General features: G+C 52.1%; 1 protein-coding gene across 4 annotated transcripts in view; it reads left to right on the top strand.

Moving 5' to 3' along the window:
* Window positions 1-8,092: 8,092 nt before the first annotated feature.
* Window positions 8,093-17,986, top strand: part of EPHB2 (EPH receptor B2) — a 150,436-nt gene continuing 140,542 nt past the window's right edge. For 2 of the 4 annotated variants that reach the window (XM_068915808.1, XM_068915805.1), the window contains exon 1: window positions 8,114-8,317. In XM_068915808.1, coding sequence (XP_068771909.1) covers window positions 8,233-8,317 — 85 coding nt within the window. In that variant the 5' untranslated portion in view covers window positions 8,114-8,232. Of the gene's footprint in view, window positions 8,318-17,986 lie in introns of all 4 variants that reach the window. The other 2 variants (XM_068915806.1, XM_068915807.1) reach the window with 2 other exon arrangements.

Raw genomic sequence — 17,986 nt, 5'->3', positions numbered from 1 at the left:
AGCGGTTAAAAACACAAGTGTCTTACCTCATAAGGCTTCCCCTCCATGGCTGCTTACTGTCTTCAAAATACTTTTGGCAAGGGACACCTGGTTGTCTCCTGGTGCCAGGAAAGGGTGGTGAGGGGCTTAGACCTGGACAGTGCTGCACGGCGGGAGCATGGACACAGGAGGAGTCAGCAGCCCCAAGGGCTAACAGCAGTCCCCATAAGGAGCACTGCATAACCAGAAATTTCTCAGAAACTGGTCAGGATGCTGATGGCAATGGGCCTTGGTGGGGGTCTCAAGAGCTGCAAGATCCAAGCCCGGTGTGGAAGGATCCAAAGAACTTCCTCCACGGGTGAAGGTGAAGGTCTTGATGAAAGGATAGGCCACATACCATGACCTTTCTGACCATCCCAGCCCCCTTGCTTGGAGCACATGGCAGGGAGAAGTCCCTTGTTACCAGCTCTGCACCAGAGTGGCACCGTGGCAGTGTGTCAAGGGGAGGGGAGCCATCCGAGCACGGCTTTGCTGGCTCCTTCATGTCACCAGAGAGCAGATGGACAGGCCATTCTAAGGGCATCCATCTTGGCTAATTGGGCAGCCTTTCCTTCCTCTCCTTGCCAGACCCATCTCCTGTCGGCAGACAAACATGGAGCAGGCATCTCTGCTTAAGCCCCGCAGAAATACTCCCTCTCCCTCTGAACTGGCCCCTTCATCCTTGCTAGTGATTTTGGCATGAACTCTGCCTCTCCTTTCTCCAAGGTGTGCTCTCCCTCACCTTTACAGTGCCTGGACAACATGAATGCTGTCCTGTCCCCACCATGTCACTCTCCTATGCCTGCACTCCTGCATGCATCCCACAACTCATCGCCCAGAGTCGCCAGGCGTCCTTGGGCAGTGAGGGATAATTCGGTGCCAGAGCTTATTGCTCTGATGAGTCTTCAATAAAAAAGGTAAGCAAATAAATATTAGAGGGAAGAGCTTGTGCATGCATTTGCCAGAAAGCAAGGGCTTCCAGCTGCTCTCTCACTTCAGTTGCTAACGCAGGACTTGCTTCAGCCTGTCAGATTTTAGCCAAAAACTTAATGGAGCGGACACTCCCACACCCAAAAAGAAGATGTGAAATGCCTGTTACACAACATACGGTGCATTTCCTAGTCTTCCCGACCTCCTAGATCCACAGATCTTGAGGGATTTTTGTCTGCACGTCACTCTGCTTGCTCCATCCCACCATGTCTCCTTTAGCTTGCTCCTCTTTGGAGAAGCCTGGAGAAAATGCCTCTTTTTTGTCCTCCTTTGCAGAAGAAGATATGTTTGCCTCCTGCAAGTCTGCCTTTTATAGTAATTATCTCTGCTGAGAAAGGAGCAATTTCACAACCAACCATTGTTTATGATCCTATATTTGCCTTTTCATAAATCTACACTGTCTCAGGGCACCAAAGGATTTTGCTCATGAGATCCTTGAACATAACCCATAATGTTGCATTTTTTCATGGCTTTCATAAGAATTTATAGAACTCCAGTTTTTAACACCAGTGATGACAAAAACCAGGTAGTTTTCTCCCCAGTTTCCTATTAAATGCCATCTGAGCATTCTCAATTTTGAGGATGCCACTCTGTAATTTTCTAGTATTAAACAGAGACCTGAGTTTGATTTTTCAGCTTTTTCCTTTGAGCAATTCTAAAACTGTTTTCCACAGGATTTTTGGACTATGGATACCCTGCCACAAAATAACAGAGGTTATATCCTTTTCTTCTACAAATCTTTAAACTTACAACAATTAAGTAGTGTGCCCTTTATGTCATTAGCTCTGTCGGTATGTGATGTCTAGCAGTTTTTCATGAGAGGCTACCTACTGGGCAGTTTTATTCTCTAACATTACTGTTTCTGGCTAACTATGAAATAATTAAGGGTTAAAATGAAAATATTTTTCGTACTTAAAAAAAAAGCTGCGGCTGGTCATATCTTATGGTTATAAAATCTTCTTCATTAGATTTACATACATAACATTATATTCTGGTGTTTGTTCCACCTATTTGTTGCTGTATTTTTTAGTCTCCTTTTTATTTATGTGTTTTTTAAAACACAGAGAGAGAAATGATTTATCGTTTTGATTGTGGCATTTCTCTACATCCTGGGAACAAGTTTCCTTGTTATTTCTGTTTCTATTTAATTTAGCATTTTCTTTAGTCACATTTTTTTCTTCCTTTTTTGATAAAACCTGTTCATTTACGATATCAGCTTTTCCACGAAGCCTTGACATGTTTGCCACTCTAGAAGAGATACCTTTACAAAATTTATTTTTCCAAAAGTTTCTTTTAACTCTATAGTTAGTTCCCATGTAACCATGATCGGATATTTTCCACAATGTCTAATCTAAGGTTTACCTGGCTTGGTTCAGCTCTGACTGTCATTATAAGCTGACCTCAAATGAGCCGTTTAACAAAATGTCCAAAATTTCATGCCCAATTCTACAGTCCTATGTCTATTTTAAACATTTCAAAAGTGCCTCTTCTCTTTAATTTGTTCCCATGGATACCATTCAAAAGTTTCATTTATTTTAGGAATGCAATATTCTTCAGATCTTTAATGTAATCTATCAGTTGACTTTTGCTTCATAATTTAACTGAAGGCTCTTAAGTCTATGTCTTCAGATTCTGCTACAGCAACAAAAATACAGCATCTCCACAGCCACATTTATCTCCTTGAAGAGATGAAATCCTCACGTGAAGTTTTTCTAGGGCTTTGCTGCATTCCTGGAGGGTCCTAGCACAGGACAATGTTTGATTGACCCACGCAATCCACTTACCTTCTTCCTTTCTGCTTCTCTATCTCAGCCTCACTTCTGGTACCAGGTAGTGTCAGGGTTCATAGCATGCATGAATCTTTCATTTAGCAACAGATGAGCTAAGAAATGCCGGAAGAAAGAGCTGAAGGGGAGAGAAAGCTGCAGGTCTTTCCGCTAGCTCCCCTGGCAGGACGGCAGGACGCTGTAACAAGCTAAACGGGTTGAGCGAGAACAGCTCCCAGTGTCACATTTCAGTGCAAGCCATCCAGGGCCAGGTACCCTCACAAAGTGTAAAGGGGTGTAAAAACCTTATCTTGATTTAACTCTATACAGAGAAACCTCCCTTACCCTATCCCCTGTGGGGTGGGGGTGGCAGTGGTTAATAGCACATGGCCACACTACTGCTCAGCTTGGGTTGTGCCTGGAGACCACTAAATCCCGTGAAAATGCTGGTCCGTTCTGGAAGGGGAACTGCAAATGGGATGAGCTCCAAGACTGCTGGATAATATCTTTTTACCCTACAGATCCAGGACTGGGGATCTTCAGCCAAAAGGCACTGGGCAGCAGAGTTGGGACAAAGCCCTGGCGGATGGGGCATCCCTGCTGCTTTCAACACAGGAAGAGCAAAAGACCAAAGCTGGTTTTTCACCGATCTAGAGAGCATTTGAGGTGATGGAGGAAAGCAGGGAAGAACAGAGTGAGACCATTTTTGATATCTCTTGTCAGGTTGCAATCACATACATCCCAATTGTCTCTTGCTGTTCACACTGAAGTTAGAAAAACCTGCCACTGGAAAAAGTCCGTCCATCCCTGCTGAGCTCAGGAACATTAAGCAGGTGATAATAAGTGGGTCCTGAGCAGGAGGGCCTGTTCTCCTTTAAACATGCTATTCAGGTCAATTTATCATTCAGACAAAGTATTAGGGGAAAAAGGGTTAAACATTGCCCGGCCTCCCCAGCCAGCGGTGACTTTGGTTATCTGCTGCATGGCTGCAGGGCTACATGGTGCCTGTACATGTTCGAGGATCAAAAGTTAAGTGTTTAAACGATAAGTGATATCTTAAAAACATAAGTTTAGCAATGAATCTTTGCCGACAATACTATACTATTAGTTAATAGGCAGAATTAACTCATTGGCCTGAGGCCAAGCCCGTCACAGCCAAAGCCAGAACAGCTGAAGCTGCTTTTCACTTGGGTCTTGCTTTTAGGGGATTTGCTGCTGCAGCGAGACTCCAGTTTCTGTAAAAATATGCTAGTGTTTTCCTCCTCCCAACCTGCCCCTGTGGCCTGGAAGCTCAAGGCTCCGTGGAGCCCGAGGGATTCAGCCAGAAGCTGAAAATCTTTCCTTTTGCATGCAGAGACGTGAGCAAGGGTGCCGATGTCCTGCAGGGCGTCTCTCTGCGGCCCCCAGACCAGCTGCCTGACTGCACTCTGTGGGTCTTTACAGGCAGATTTACTGCTCTAGATGCCACCAAGGGACATACACCAGATCCTTCCCATCCAAAATTAACTTCCCTCCCCCTTGGTTAGGGGATTGGGCTTGATCAGGTAGCTCCAGGGCAAGAAGTTTTACTGGAACAGGAATCTCTCCTGTATCCGTCTGGTCCCTGGGACTCCTTGGTTGGTGTTCCTTCTTGCCCTGGACCTGGGATAGCTGCACTGAGCCTTCAACCTGAGCTGAACAGCACTATTTCTCCCATTGCACAGATGTTACTTCATCAGGGTTCAGTAGGAGGGCTGAGCAGGTTTATTCCCACAGAGCTGTGTAGAGCAGAGGTGGGAATCCACCTTCCTGTAGTAACGCACATCAGTCACTGCATTTCTAAAAACCTCCTGTATCGATGATGCTAGTCTGTGTGATTGTCAAGGAGTGTGAAAGTGCAGTGCTGCCCTGCACAGCACCTTGAAGTGCCAACATGAACCAGAGCGAGCAGGTAGCACCGGCTGGGATCAACCCGCCTAGCAGGAATGAGAGAGCATGCTGCCCCATCACTTGCTTTAGCGTCTCCCTCAACTCCTGGCTTTCTCTCGCTCCACCTCTTTAACCCTGAAAAGAGTGATATGAAGCCACCTCTTCCAGGTGTGAGCCAAGGGCTCACAGTGACCAGGTAACACCACGTGTAAATGTAACCTGCTCTTGCTGCACTAGGAATTGAAAATGCTGCATTAAATACGTCACCATCAAACCTGTTTTAATGTCCCCTACATGTCATCTCTCATGGCTTTGCCTTTCTGGGAAAAATTTTTTGATAAAAACATATAGGTGCATTTGAAGTAGTGGCTGTCTCGTTATAACCCCAATGCTATTACTTTTCCCAGACAGTCAGGTTTAAATCTGCTATGACAGTGCTGCCCAAGGGCTGGATGGGCCCAGTGGCTTCTGGTACAACCAACAAACCTTGCCTCCCAAGGTAGGACCAGATCGCGCTTGGTGTGACATAGTGCTGCAGCCATTTGTCACCAGATGGCAGCAAGGAGAGCACCAGCTCACTTTTTCCCGTGGCCAGCTGAGGACAGTGAGGATGTGCAGAGCTTCCTGGATCACAGCCATCCTCCATGAAGGCCACTAGTGTGGGCTTAGCGTTCAATGAGGAGAAGGAGCAAAAAAGGATGTTGGAGGATGCCTGGCGTCACCCACCATTGTGTGGGGCTTTGTGGCCCTTGATGGTCCACATGGAGCTGCTGGCTTGGTGAGTGGAGAAGTCTGTGGGTCACAGGACGGAGGGTAGAGGCTGGTGGGACCCCCTGCACTGACAACAGCAAGTTCCTGCAGGCAGCCATGGGGCCATGGCAGGCCTTCCCGTGGATGTTGAGGGAATGAGAAGGTGACAGAAAACTGTTCCTGGGAGCAAAGGCAACCATGAGGTGGGACCAGCCCTCACAGCTCATGAATGACTCTGGAGAAAGTCTGAAGAGCATCCTCAGGGGACAAAACAGATTCCAAGGAGTACATAAAAGCTTTGAAGTTGCTGTGGCAATCACATAATAAATCTGTGTAACCCAGGTCCCCTCTCCAGCAGCAGCAGTCTAAGAGGACACTCGGAGATGGAGCTGAAGAAAAGAGGTGTCTAGTGACTGCCTCTTGGGACAAAATCCCTTCTACTTCTGGCAACGCTGCTCTGCAGAATTGTAAGAGAGTGCTGAGGATCTAAACGTCTGAAGTCTGTGCTGGGGGAGAAGAAGGAATCCAATTTTGAAAGGGGTCTGGGTGGACACTCTGGCAAACACAGACAGAGCTGCTGCTTGTTTCTGAGCTCTAAGCTTGTAGGATCTACTTTGGAGAGCTGGGTGGATCCTCTGGGACATACCGGTCCAGGGCACTGCAGTGTAAAATAGCAGCCCTAGGATCTGGAAGGACTGAAAGGGTAGTCTGAGGTGTCTGAAAACAGAAATGGGAAAAAATGGGAAAAACGAGAGTGCTTTCTAACAATGTGAAGACATAAGTTGGATGCCCCAGAGCAGTGTGAGTGATGGCTGTATTAAAGAGACTGAGAAATAGGGGAGACCTGGGAGGAAGCTGGACTGGTAGGCAACTACACTGGTACTTCGGGTCTTTGCCCTGCAAAGGAACATATTTGGGGGCAGGGATAGCAAGACTGCTGGCTGTTGCTGGCCCTTCTCTTTGCTTCTGTGATGAACTGAACTCTCTCCATGCACATGCAAGTCCTGAAGAGGCACTGGAGAGGAAAGCTTCTCCATGCAGCATGGGGTGGGCCTGTGGGATTCTCTGGAGCTTACTGCATTGAAGAAGGTAGGACCAATGTGTACAGCCAATGGGGTCTGCAGCTATAGGAACTCCCAAAGGGGATCAGTGCCTGCAGGTGGCCACATGGATTTGAGAAGGTTGTTTGGCTTGCATGTACGGCTCTGGCCAACATGATCAGGGGAGCCTTGGCCATCTCCAAACACAGTTGCGGCCAGCAAGAAGTAAGTTACCTGCAATGAGCCAGGGCAGGGAACCTGAAATGTCCAAGCTGCTGGTGCAGGAGCTTGACGACAAGGAAGGGTATAGTGAACCAAGCCTGTTTTTTTGTGTGCGTCAGGTGTTCTGGTGAGTTGGGGGACAGGGGCCCATCCTGGCAGTCCCAGGGCTCTGCAACTGTGTGACAGTCCCTGCTAAAGGGAACCTTGCCCAGCTCATATAGAGCTTCATGTGCAGAGTGAGACAGTCACTGAGAAGGCACCTGTGTGCTTTCTGCAGGGCACATCTCTTCCCCCTCTGCCAAAATAAATAGAGAAGTGAGCAGAGAGGCACTGCAGGGTAGAAAGTCAATGGTAGTAGGCTGGAAGGGGTGGTGAGGAGACATCAAGGGGGTGGCATAGGGGACTTCTTGGGGTAAGCAGAGTTGCACATAGCTTGAGCGGGCTTTGGCTCAAGAGGCACCTGTTGGGCAGGTTTGGCTCCCAGGCACCTTGGGAAGTCAGGGCTATGGGGGGTGGTGTGATAGAGAGCTATGGGTTGGCAAACTGGAGGCAGATCTCAGTTGCACCTTCTGGAAAAGTCCTGTTCAACTTAACCTGGTGCGTATGGCACTTGTGACCAAGTAACACCAGCTTCTAATTGGAAGTGAGGGAATTCCTGCTCCCATCTTGCTTGCGTGGGTAATTCAGAGTGGCTGGGGGTCAGGGCTGCGCTGAGCAGGCCAACTGGTTTTGCTGACCCCGTTTTTTGTTCTGCTGGACACATCTCTCTATTCTGCCAGGCCTTGCCTGGAGCCAGCACACTTGCCCTCAGCCGCCTTTGGCCCCCACAGGATGCTCCAGGTGCCCGGGCCGGAAGGGCCACGTTTCCGCACCATCCTGAACACAGCGGTGAGCGGCTGGTGGGGGCGAAGGCCAGGCAGGACCCACACCCCGGAGCGAGAAGGATGCTCAGCCCCAGGGAGCGGGTCCAGAGCCGGAGGCCAGGGCCAGGGTGGAGGCCCTGGCGGGGCTCGGGGCGGCGGGAAGGGCGGAAGCGGGGGCATCACCCCCCAGCCCCTCCGGGGCGAGCCCACCCTCTCCCCTCCCGCTTTCGCAGCGTTCAGTAAAACCCGAGAGGAAGATTTGGGCTGAAATCACGGCTTTCTCTTGGATGATCGACAGCTCCGGGAGAAACCATCGGCGGGCAGGGGGAGCCGCCGCCCGCCGCGCCGCCCGCCGCCGGCCCGCCGCGCCGCCGGCCCCCCGCCGCCCCCCGCCCCGCCGCCGCCCCGCCGCCGCCGCCGCCCGCCGCCCGCCGCCCCCGCCGGCGGCCCGACGCCCCAGGGAGGGGCGGGCGGCGCGGGGCTCTCCCCCGCGCGGCGGGCGGCGGTGGCTCGGCCCGGCCGCGGCGGCGGGGCCGGCGGTGCGCTCCGTGCCCGCGGCCGTGCCCGCGCCGGCGGCGGCCCCAGCGAGGGGGCTCGGCTCTCCGCTCCGCCGCCGCCGCCGCTGCTCCCCACCGCCGCCGCCGCCTCCATGGAGCGCCGGCCGCCCCGTCTCTGATGCCCGGCCCGGCGCGCACCATGGGGCCGCTGTGGCTCTGCTGCCTGCCCCTCGCCCTCCTGCCCCTGCTCGCCGCCGTGGAAGGTAAGCTGGGGTGGGGTGGGAGCAGCGCGGGGGGCCTTCGGGGTGAGAAGGAGCTCCCCCTCCCCCCCCCCGCCTCCCTCCTCCTCCCCGTTATTTTTTTCTTTTATTCTTTTTGGCGGGGGTGGCACTTCCCCCCTCCCCCTCCCCACGGCGCGCCCCCTTCTGCAACGCTGTGGAGGGGATGCGAAGTTTTGGGGAAGTGCTGCCCCAGGTGGAGGTGATGCCTGCGGAGGCCCGTCTGGGGCTAGGGGCCCCCCCTTGCTCGGACCCTCCTGATGGCTGCTTTGCCTTCTCCTGCCCTTCCCTCCGCCACCCCTTGGCCAGGGTGGGCAAGCCTAGCCAGCACCCTGGCATCCCCACAGCAGGTCCCTGGGTGCTTGTCGGGTACCGTGGAGCCTCTCCTCTAGAGATGCCCGGGTGCCTGCTTCACCCTGCTGTGTCCGCCGCTGGTGGCAGGGAGAGGCTTTGGGGGTGCATCTCGAGCAGGCCTTGCCGGCATCCTGGAACTCCTAGATAGTCCTCCTTTGGCGACAGGGCTTTCCCAGGGTCCCCAGGAGGAGCTGGGCTCCCGGTCGAGTTCCCCCCCGGGTGATCAGACAAAGCAGAGCCAGACGGCAGGTGGGGAGCTCGTGCAGGGTGGGTGTGTGGGGAAGGCCCCAACAAGAGCGAGGTTCCCGTCTAGGCAAGGGGGGGATTCACATTCCCGCGCCCAAGCCCATCTCAGCCATGCCTGCGCGCCTTCAGCCTGCTCGCTGCCTGGGCGCCCTGGGAAGCAGCGGAGAACTGGGTTGGGCAGGGGCGAGCGCGAGGTGTCAGGCCGGATGCTGGCTCGTCCCAGCACAGCGCAATCTATAGATAGCTCCCTGGCGAGGGGAGGCCATGTCCGAGAGCGCCGGGGGCCCTTCTTGCTCCGCAGGGGCTCCCAGGCTTCCCTAGGCCAGTGAGCAGGTTGCACGGACACTGCCGGCCTTGGGTGTGGAGGCGCTGAGCAGCGGGAGCTGTATGGACTCTGTTTGTCTGGAACATGGAAGAGGCACCATTTATTAAGTTGGAGTTTTGGGAGATGACTCATGGGTTGGCCAGCTATACATCGTGATATTTACAATATGGGAGCTTGGCATAAATAGGACTATTTACGTTGCAGTGGAGAGCGCTAGCCAGCTATGCTATTCAAATGATCCCAGTATGGTTTTAATTATGGGGGGGGGGGATGATGAGCATGTTTGTGGGAGCATACATGTCCACGTGGGACATCAGGCCTGATCGACCAGCAGCTTTGACACTTGACAATAGCATACGTGTCTGGCCAGCCAGGTCCAAGCAGGCTTGGCCCTGCCGAGAGCCAACACTGCTGACTACAGCATGGAGGAGCCAGGCGCCTTGTGCAGGGATGGGGTGACGCCTCCATCCTGCCTTTCCCGCGCGGCCGAGAGGATATGCTGGGCAGCACAGGGAGTCGGTAGCTCTGTGCACCATGCCGCTTCCTGGCCTCTAGGTCTCCCTCTGTGTTTTCTTGAAGACGAGAGGAATATGAGTGACCTTCTCCATGAGTGCCTGGGCTCAGCCCCTGAAGTGGGCTCAGCCCCTGGGGATGGAGAATACAAATCCAGGGACAAGGGGATGGAAAGTGCTGATGGGGGGTTTCATGCACTAAGATGATCCCCGTACAGTGTGCTCCCCCAGCGATGGGGACATCCCTTGAGGGGAGGGCTGGCAGGGGTCCTGCATCTTGCTCCTGAACAGCCATCCCCGTCTGCGGCTGAATGTGTTGGCTTAGCTTCAGCGCGGTCCCCCCCGTGCCCCTGCTTTTGCCCTCTGCTGTGTTGCGTGTGTCTTGGGGTTGTGGCGGTGGCTCTCGGCGCCAGAGTGTGCAACCAGCTGGCATGTCCCAGCCTTTCTGCGCTTGCAAAGCCTTCTGGAGAGCTGGCAAGGTGAAACAGTGGTGGACATGGCTCCTTGGGGTGCTCCTCCCTGCCCCTTTGGGAGCTCTGGGGCTCTCTGAGACGCTTGGCCGCAATGTCTCTCTGTGTCTCCCGATGCTCCCGTCTCTCGCAGTGCAAGTGGACTGACCCGGCAGTGGGCTGTGACCGAGGAGATGGTGCTTGGACCACATAGGGTCCCCCTAGCCGTGGGGCACCTTCTTGGCAGGAATGCTACACTTTCCCCTTCAGCGACTGGGCAGAGAGCTCAGAGATGGGCCCTCTCCGTGCTGCCGTCACCAGTTCGGACAAATTCCTGACTCTCTCCAGGGCCAAAACAGGGAGAGGAAGGCTTTGGGCTCATTCAGGAAAAAACGTGCTCTAGTTATTTGCCCAGGGAACCTGCCTCTTGAGTCCTGTTTTCAGCTCTGCTACAGAGCTTTTCTGTAATGCTGGTAATTTCACTTGTCTCCTCTGTGCCTCAGTTTTCCTAATTACAAGGCGTAAAATAATACAAGCATCTTTCCCAAGGGAGCTGCGAGGTTTTGTTAATGAAAGTGACAAAGTACTTTGGGACCTGTGGTTGAAAGCGTAGTGAGAATACGGTTTTAGCCAGTGTACGTGTGTGTGTGTGTGTGTGTGTGTGCACGCAAGGTGTTTATTTATCTACATACTTTGTATTTGTCTGTACGCTATATATTCACTTGCATTTAACAAACCTTAATTAGAAACAAAGCCGATAGGGAAGGGAATATAAACAGGAGTGTACATGAAAATTGGAAGTTGATTACTCACCGGCCAACAGAATGTGTGTCTCAGGCTCAAAAGGAAAGGCTGTTTGGTTAAAAACGGCTCTGTTAAAAGGAAATGTGAAAAGAACGTAAAACATAAATCAATACGGAAAACAGGGAGGTGGATGACAATGTACATAAAGCAGAGGTTAAGAATTGCATGCAGTTGTTAAGGCAATTGCAAGGTAACATATCTGCAGCTGAGAAAGTTCAGGCTTATAAGAAGGAAAGTTTTTTTTGTGTGTTTTTTTTTAAAAGAAAGTTAAGAACAAAGGAGTCCTAGAAGGATCTGGATCCCACACTAGTTGGTAACAGTACTGCTGTCACTAACGGCTCCTCTTTGTATTCATACTCGCAGATGCCATGTACACCGCGTGGTGGATCTGTAGCATTGATACCTCTGAAATATTTTGGGGGTGGGGGGGGACTGAGAGTGGAAGTTATGTGTTTTAAAATCAATAGCCTGGCTAACTTTGCATGCAAGGGAAAAAATGAAGGAGCTCTTCACCCCTTTGGAGTTAACTTTTCATAAACCTTGTAATGCTGGCAAATTTCCCAAGGACTGGAGGAAAGCCAACACTGTGCCAAAAAATGTGAAGGGAGAAATGAGATGGCTCTAATATCTGTGGAGGTATAGTTAGCCTTGCAGCCCCGCAGAGCAGAATTTGGGCAGAGCAAGGCCCTGGAGGCACCAAAGGTGTCGTCCACCAAAAGGTTGGGCTCGCTCGAGTCCATCATGCTGTTGTTAAAACGGGTGATCCTCACCTGATAAGGGTTGCGCAGGACAGTTATTCCTGCATGGAAAGCAGGGTATTAGGTCAGGTGTGGGAACCTGTTGCTGTCTCACAGCAGGGTTGATGGGCATCCCTCTGCCCATGTCCGTGTCGCAGCTGCGGGCACATCTCTGTTCTTTGAACGAGGCTGGAGGCAGGACCTGCTTGCTCCTGTGTAATAAATAATATAATGTATGTGATACATATCATGTGTATTATCTTACATACATGTACATAATAGTATCTTATGCATTACGTATATTATAATATCTTCTAAGACTAAAATCGGGTCTCCTCTCTTGTACACATGTGGCCCGGGAGGTGACACAATCATGGGACGTTTGGTCCATGACCCATTGTTGAGCCCTTGCACAGCCTCCTCCAGGCTCAAGAGCATTGCAGCGGGCTACCATTTAACACAGATCTGGATCTGAGTCTCGTTTTATCCAGCGTTATTGCTGCTTCTCCTAGCTGGTCTCAGTAGAAGACTTTAGCTGTCTCTCTAGGGTTGTGGGCTCTGCTGGGGCGGTTGCTTTGACCCGGCGAAGCTCCAGGCAAAAGGCTGCTGCACGGGCGGTTGATGGGTGCTCAGGGCATCCCGCGGGCTTGGGATGCGTCAGGACCACGGGAGCTGTGTGACTACCCTGATCAGTGCAGCACGCTCTGGAGAACTTTGGCCAAGGGCCAACCGGGCCAGCGTCGGAGCTATAGGTCCTGCCTTTTGTGTGTTGGGCTCACTGTGCATGTGTGTGTCTTGGGGCACAGGCAGGAAAGCCATGAGAAAAAGACGGAAGCCGTAGGAGAAGCTGATCCAGACCAGAATGTTTGGACTCCTGAGCTGAAAATGTTGTCCTGAGTCGAGGCTGAAAACAAATTCTTGAAAAAATTGGAATGAGGGGTGGAGCAGAAGACCTTGATTTCGGATCAGTTCTGCTGTTGTCCGCGCGCTATACTCTGACATAAATCTGTGCCGTTGAGTCCCCTCCATGGGCATGTTTCCTGGGTTAATTTTTGACAAAATGCATTCCTTGCAGCAACATGCCCTTTGCATTGCTGGGGCGGTGGGGATGAGAACTCCTTTTGGAAACCGAATAAATTGATGCCCAATTTAAATGGCCACATAGCTGCAGTTGCATTGACTAGCAGCCCTGTCCCTCTGTTTTCCCCAAGGCAGGAGCAGTAGTTTTTCCCAGTCCCTGCTGTATTCCCAGCTTGGTGATAAAAGCGGAGGGAGCAGGTGGTGGAGGGAGATGCCAAGGGCACGGGGGCTGTAGGAAGCCAGGAGCGGTATTGCTTCCCCGTTGCATGCACCGAGTTTTAACCGGCCTGAGCTGGTGGCTCGGGTCCCTGTTGCAGGAGGTACAACCGTTTGTCTGTGTTGAAATCTCAGGGGCGTGCTGCGGGGATGAAGGCTCGGGGCTGGCATGGCTCCTAAGCCACTGATGTTTCTCAGCTCCTTGGGGGCCCCTGGGAGGGATGCGTGGGATTTGGGGGAGCAGAGGCGAAGTGGCCATGACTCTAGAGATGGAGCTGCCTCCCCAAACACAGCCGCGGTGGGCCCCCTTCTCCCCCAGACTGCCGCGCAGGTGGACTAAGGATCTGTCTGCACTAGTCGACGGGCGGCCGCCGTTTGTGTACACATACCTGAACTGGCTGTAAACAGGGGTGGGCGCTCGCGCAGGGCTGCGAAACCTGCCTGAGGAGCTGGGTAAATACTTGGGGTTGAGATACGTCCTGGGCCGCCTGGGCTCTCTAGCGCGTGAAGCCGAGCTCGAGTGATTTTTTTTTTTTTGCAAGCGGCAGCCGCAGCGGCGATAAATGACCGTCTGAGTCCGCTTCTCCTGCCGTGACATATACCCGTGTGCACGAATATGTCTGAGAGTGGGTGTGGGATGTGTTTCTCAGGGAAAATAGATTTTATTTTATTTTTTTTTTTTTTTAAGCGAGGAAGAGCTAGCTCCCTTGTGCAGTGCTGCGGGAGTGAAGTGGGCTCTGCTCACGCCCCGTGCAGGGAAGGGGGTAGGAGAGAGGTCCTCATAGGCAAAAGTTCAGCTGTTAGATAAGAGGATAAAGATGGGGCCCCCGGTGATAACGCGCCGACGTGCACCCAGCAGCGTGCACAGGGTAGAAGAGACAGCGTTCTGGTGCATAGCTGTCGGGAAGAGGGTTTGCATTTCTTAGGACTTCGGGAAACGTAGAAGCAAGGGGGACGCTGGCCCAGAGCAGAGCCAGGGAAGGAACGGCTGTAGCAATGACCGTGAGGGACATGCGATGGGTCACCGGTGTCTGAGCAAAACAGCGTTAAGACGGACAGTTTAACAAGGATCAGTCTGTGCTGTGAGACCCTCTTTGCCTTTCCATGCTCACCGATACGGGAGCAAAGTTAGGTCTCCGTTACCCGCCTGACCCGAATCGCGGCACCGATCGCCAAATGTGAAGGGAGATTAAGCAGGTCGCGAGGGCAGAAAGCACAGCTGTAATTGCCCATGGTGCTTACCTCCACGTAAACTGTGTAAATGTCACAAAGGGGCGTTATTCAGAAATTACAGTTTTAGTGGCTATGAATAATTGCAGCTCTTCAGAGAGCCCATGAGAGGGGGATCTCTTGATTTAGTCTCGAGCAACACGCACGATATGGGACAAGACTGCTCTGTAGGAGAGACCGTAACGTAGCTCGATTCTGTCTCCTGGCAGGAACAAGAAAGAGCTTGTGATCTCCAAAAGAAGTTTGTGCCGCTTTATCAGTTGGTCTAAGAAAATATATTCTTTCCCCTTCGAGCCTTGCCTTACTTATAGCCAGACCATCACATCCATAAAAGCACCAGCACTCGAAAATACGCCACAATAGCATTTAACTTGGGCAAGAGGAACAATATAAAAAAGAAGATGCTAGCTAAAAGAAGTGGCTAAAAGAGCAAATTACTTGTGATGGGGGAAATGATATTAAAGCTCAGAATAAATTCTTGTGGCCATTTAGAATACGAGTTTGCAAAGACAAAAAAAAATATCTTGATTAAATGGCAAATTGAAGGAGGTCACTGGAGGCAAAAGGATGTTCTTCAGGAAGTGGAAGTGGTATCCAAAAGAAGAAAACAGAAAAAAAAAATCATAAACTCAGGCACGGTGAATGTAAAACCATATATGGCAGGCTGAGAGGGTTTTGAAAAATAACTTGTGAAAATAAATGAAATACCCCCTCCAAATCCCCCCCCCCCCACCCCAAATCCCCTCTCCAAATCAGAAGCAGGAAGGCAAAGTCTGTGAGGTTAAAAAATGGTCAGAAATGAGCAGTTGGGGGAGATGGGGAACACCTTAAATGTCACTCCCCAAAATGGCAATGGCCAGAGGGACTTTCCTTTACAGGGACAAGGCTGAGACGCTGTCCCGCAATGGAGTGTCAATAGAAGAGATTTTAGAGTAAATCGGTAAAATGAGTATCAGGACCAGAGCAAAAAAAAGGCAGCAAATGAGACATGCATTTTTTAAGCGCAGCTCCCTGGGTGATCTAGGAAAGTCCAGCTCAGTAATTTTAGAGGAAGGACTCTCTTATGGATTAAAATCTGCTTAAAGAAGGGGAAACAAAGAGTCAGTTTTCCCAATGGATGGAGGTCAGCATGGGGCTTGTGCTGTGCAACATATTTATAAATGTGCTAGCAAAGGGTGGGAACTTTAAGGCAGGAAAGTTTGCAAATTATACTAAATTATTCAGGATAATAAAAACAACAGTTGTCTTTAAAATATTGTAAAAAGATCTCATGACACTGGATAACTGGGCTATAAAGTGGCAGATTAAATGTAGTCAGTGATGAATGAAAAGGGATTCACATGGAAAAAATTACCCTAAATCCATGCATGCACAGTGGCAGTCTTTAAATTACTTATTAGCATTTTAAGAAAGAGATCTTAAAGTCATTGTGGATAGCTCTTTGAAAGCATCAACTCAGAACTGGAAAAGGCTGGGAAAGGAGGATGAGGATGGTTGTACAGGCAAGATGTATGGACTAGGGGTCTTCAGAAAAGATACGACTTGGGGGGTGTAACAGAGGCATGTGAGATCACAGGAGGTGCGAAGAAGAAGGTGGTGAAGGGCAGACAATTCATTATTTTACATCCTTTTACTCGTTCTTGGGCTCTCAAGTGGCAGTTTTAAACAAGCAAATGGTGTTGCAGAACCTGCCATTGCGCTGTAGACCGTTGCACCGTGTCTGTGCCACCCGACTCAGTGGAGGGCAGTGGCGGGAGTGGTTTTAAAAAGGAATTGGGGTGAAGCCCCCGAGCAGCTGCTGAGTCTGAAGGTCGGGAAGCAACTTCTGCTTCACGAAGCCCTTAACTAGTTGGTCACAGAAAGTGCTGTGCTCATACCTGCCACAGGATCCCTTGAGGAAGGGTATCCTCTCTCCTGAGCATCCACCGGTGCTGCTGCTGGAGGTTGGACCAGAGCCGGGAGCACCTTTTGCTCGTCCTCATGTGGTGGAAGTGATGTTGGAGATCTCCCCACAGTGGGGAGGAAGCAGGGCTGGGCCAGAAGTCCTCTCCTGGCTCTGCTGCTGGCTTCCCCTGTGTGGTCTGGGCTGACTCCTGTGGCTCTCTGGTGTCAGCGTGACTTTCGAGACAGTGCTCGAAGCGCTGATGGCAAAGTGTGGTGGGTGCACATCACCCCATGATGGAGAGCAAAGGGAAAAGAAGAGGGGAAAAGCCTTTGGGTAGGATCTGGAAGGACATGCCTGCATTCACGTCCTGGGAGCAGCTAGGGTTTGGAGGAGAGGACCGGTTAACCTTGGCCAGGGGTTAGTTTAACATGTGGGTGAAGGCTGGGTTTAGGGGAGGCGGGGACAGCAGAAATGCTTGTGGCAGCCGGGGATGAAGCTGACTCAGCCCGTCGGGAGGGAGCCGGGCTGCAGCACGGCCGCCTCCGTCTGCAAAGCCCTGGCTGCTCCCGCCTGGCGGGTTTTGCATTTGCCCAGGGTGTGGAGGTGGCCAGGGTGGATCCTCTGCTGAGCCTGTGCCCAGCAGTACCCATGGTTCATCCCGATGCCCTAAGCGAGGCCGGGAGGGCAGGGGAGTGAAGCGGGCGGAGAGCGGCCGGGCGTGTGAACGTCCCCAAGGTGGAGGGGACGTTTTAAGCCGCGTGGACTCGTGCTAAAAAGGCTAGACAAAGGGAACAATGAGCTCCGCGGCTGGGCTCCTGGGCAGCTTGTGGCTGGCTGCCGGAGCCTGTGGGGTGGGAGAGGAGGGGGAGCAAGGAGGAGGCTGTCGGGCTGGCTGCGGAGTGCTCAGTTTCCCTCTGCTCCAGCTTGGACTGCGAGAGGTCCTGGGGAGCCCTGGATGACAGCGCACTCCGTCCCAAGAAACCTTCAGGCGAGTGTTAATCTGCTCTCTGCACCCAACCGGGTCAGGCTCATCCAGGAGCCATCTGCCCAGCAGTGGGCTGAAATGAGCCCTCAGCCATGAGAAGTGTCACCCCGGCTCCTAAAGCACGTCCCCAGCGTGAGAAAGTCCTGGTTGCAGAGGAAGGGCCACCAGAGCCCTGCCTGCTCAGGAGATGGGATAGCTACCATGAGTAGCAAGGCTTCGTACTGGGAGCCCAAGGCTGAACTTGGCTTGGGCAGGGAGAGAGATCGCTGGTCTGATCGCACATCCCTGCCGTGGCTTGCGAAGAGACCCTTGTTGAGAGGCTCGTGCAGTGCTCTGCTGCTTGCAGTCGTGCTGCATGCAGTGAGGAAGAGGAGGGGGAGACCCAGGGAGGGCGAATGGGGTCACATAGGGCCTGGGTGTGGGTCTGGACTACTTCAGCAACGGGATACAGAAGACATCTTCATTCTCCTCTGTGTAGGCAGTGGATAGAGCCCTGTTGTCATGGGAGGCCTGCTGTGGACATGAAGCGTCACATACGCCATGGCTTTGTGTTGGGGACTTGGCAATTCAGAACCTGCAGTGCAGGTTCTTCTTATCTTTATGTCTCCTTGGGCAAGAGAAGACTGGTTGGAACACACTGACTTGCGGCAGGGAACAGGGAGCCCTTGGATGGTCTTTGGTCCCCAAAGGCAATCCTTTCTTCTGGGTATCTGCTTCCCCTCTACCCTTCTGAGCTTCCCAGGAGGCTGCTCATTCACTTGGGAACGACCACTGAACCAGAGTCCTTTGGGTTTGGCTTGGTTTGGTCGCTGAGACCAAGGGCTTGGGTAT

This window comes from Struthio camelus, chromosome 21 (genome assembly GCF_040807025.1).
Source record: "Struthio camelus isolate bStrCam1 chromosome 21, bStrCam1.hap1, whole genome shotgun sequence".
NCBI classification, from domain to species: Eukaryota; Metazoa; Chordata; class Aves; order Struthioniformes; family Struthionidae; genus Struthio; species Struthio camelus.
The sequence above is the reverse complement of the archived record's forward strand: the minus strand, read 5'-3'. Positions and strand labels throughout refer to the sequence as shown.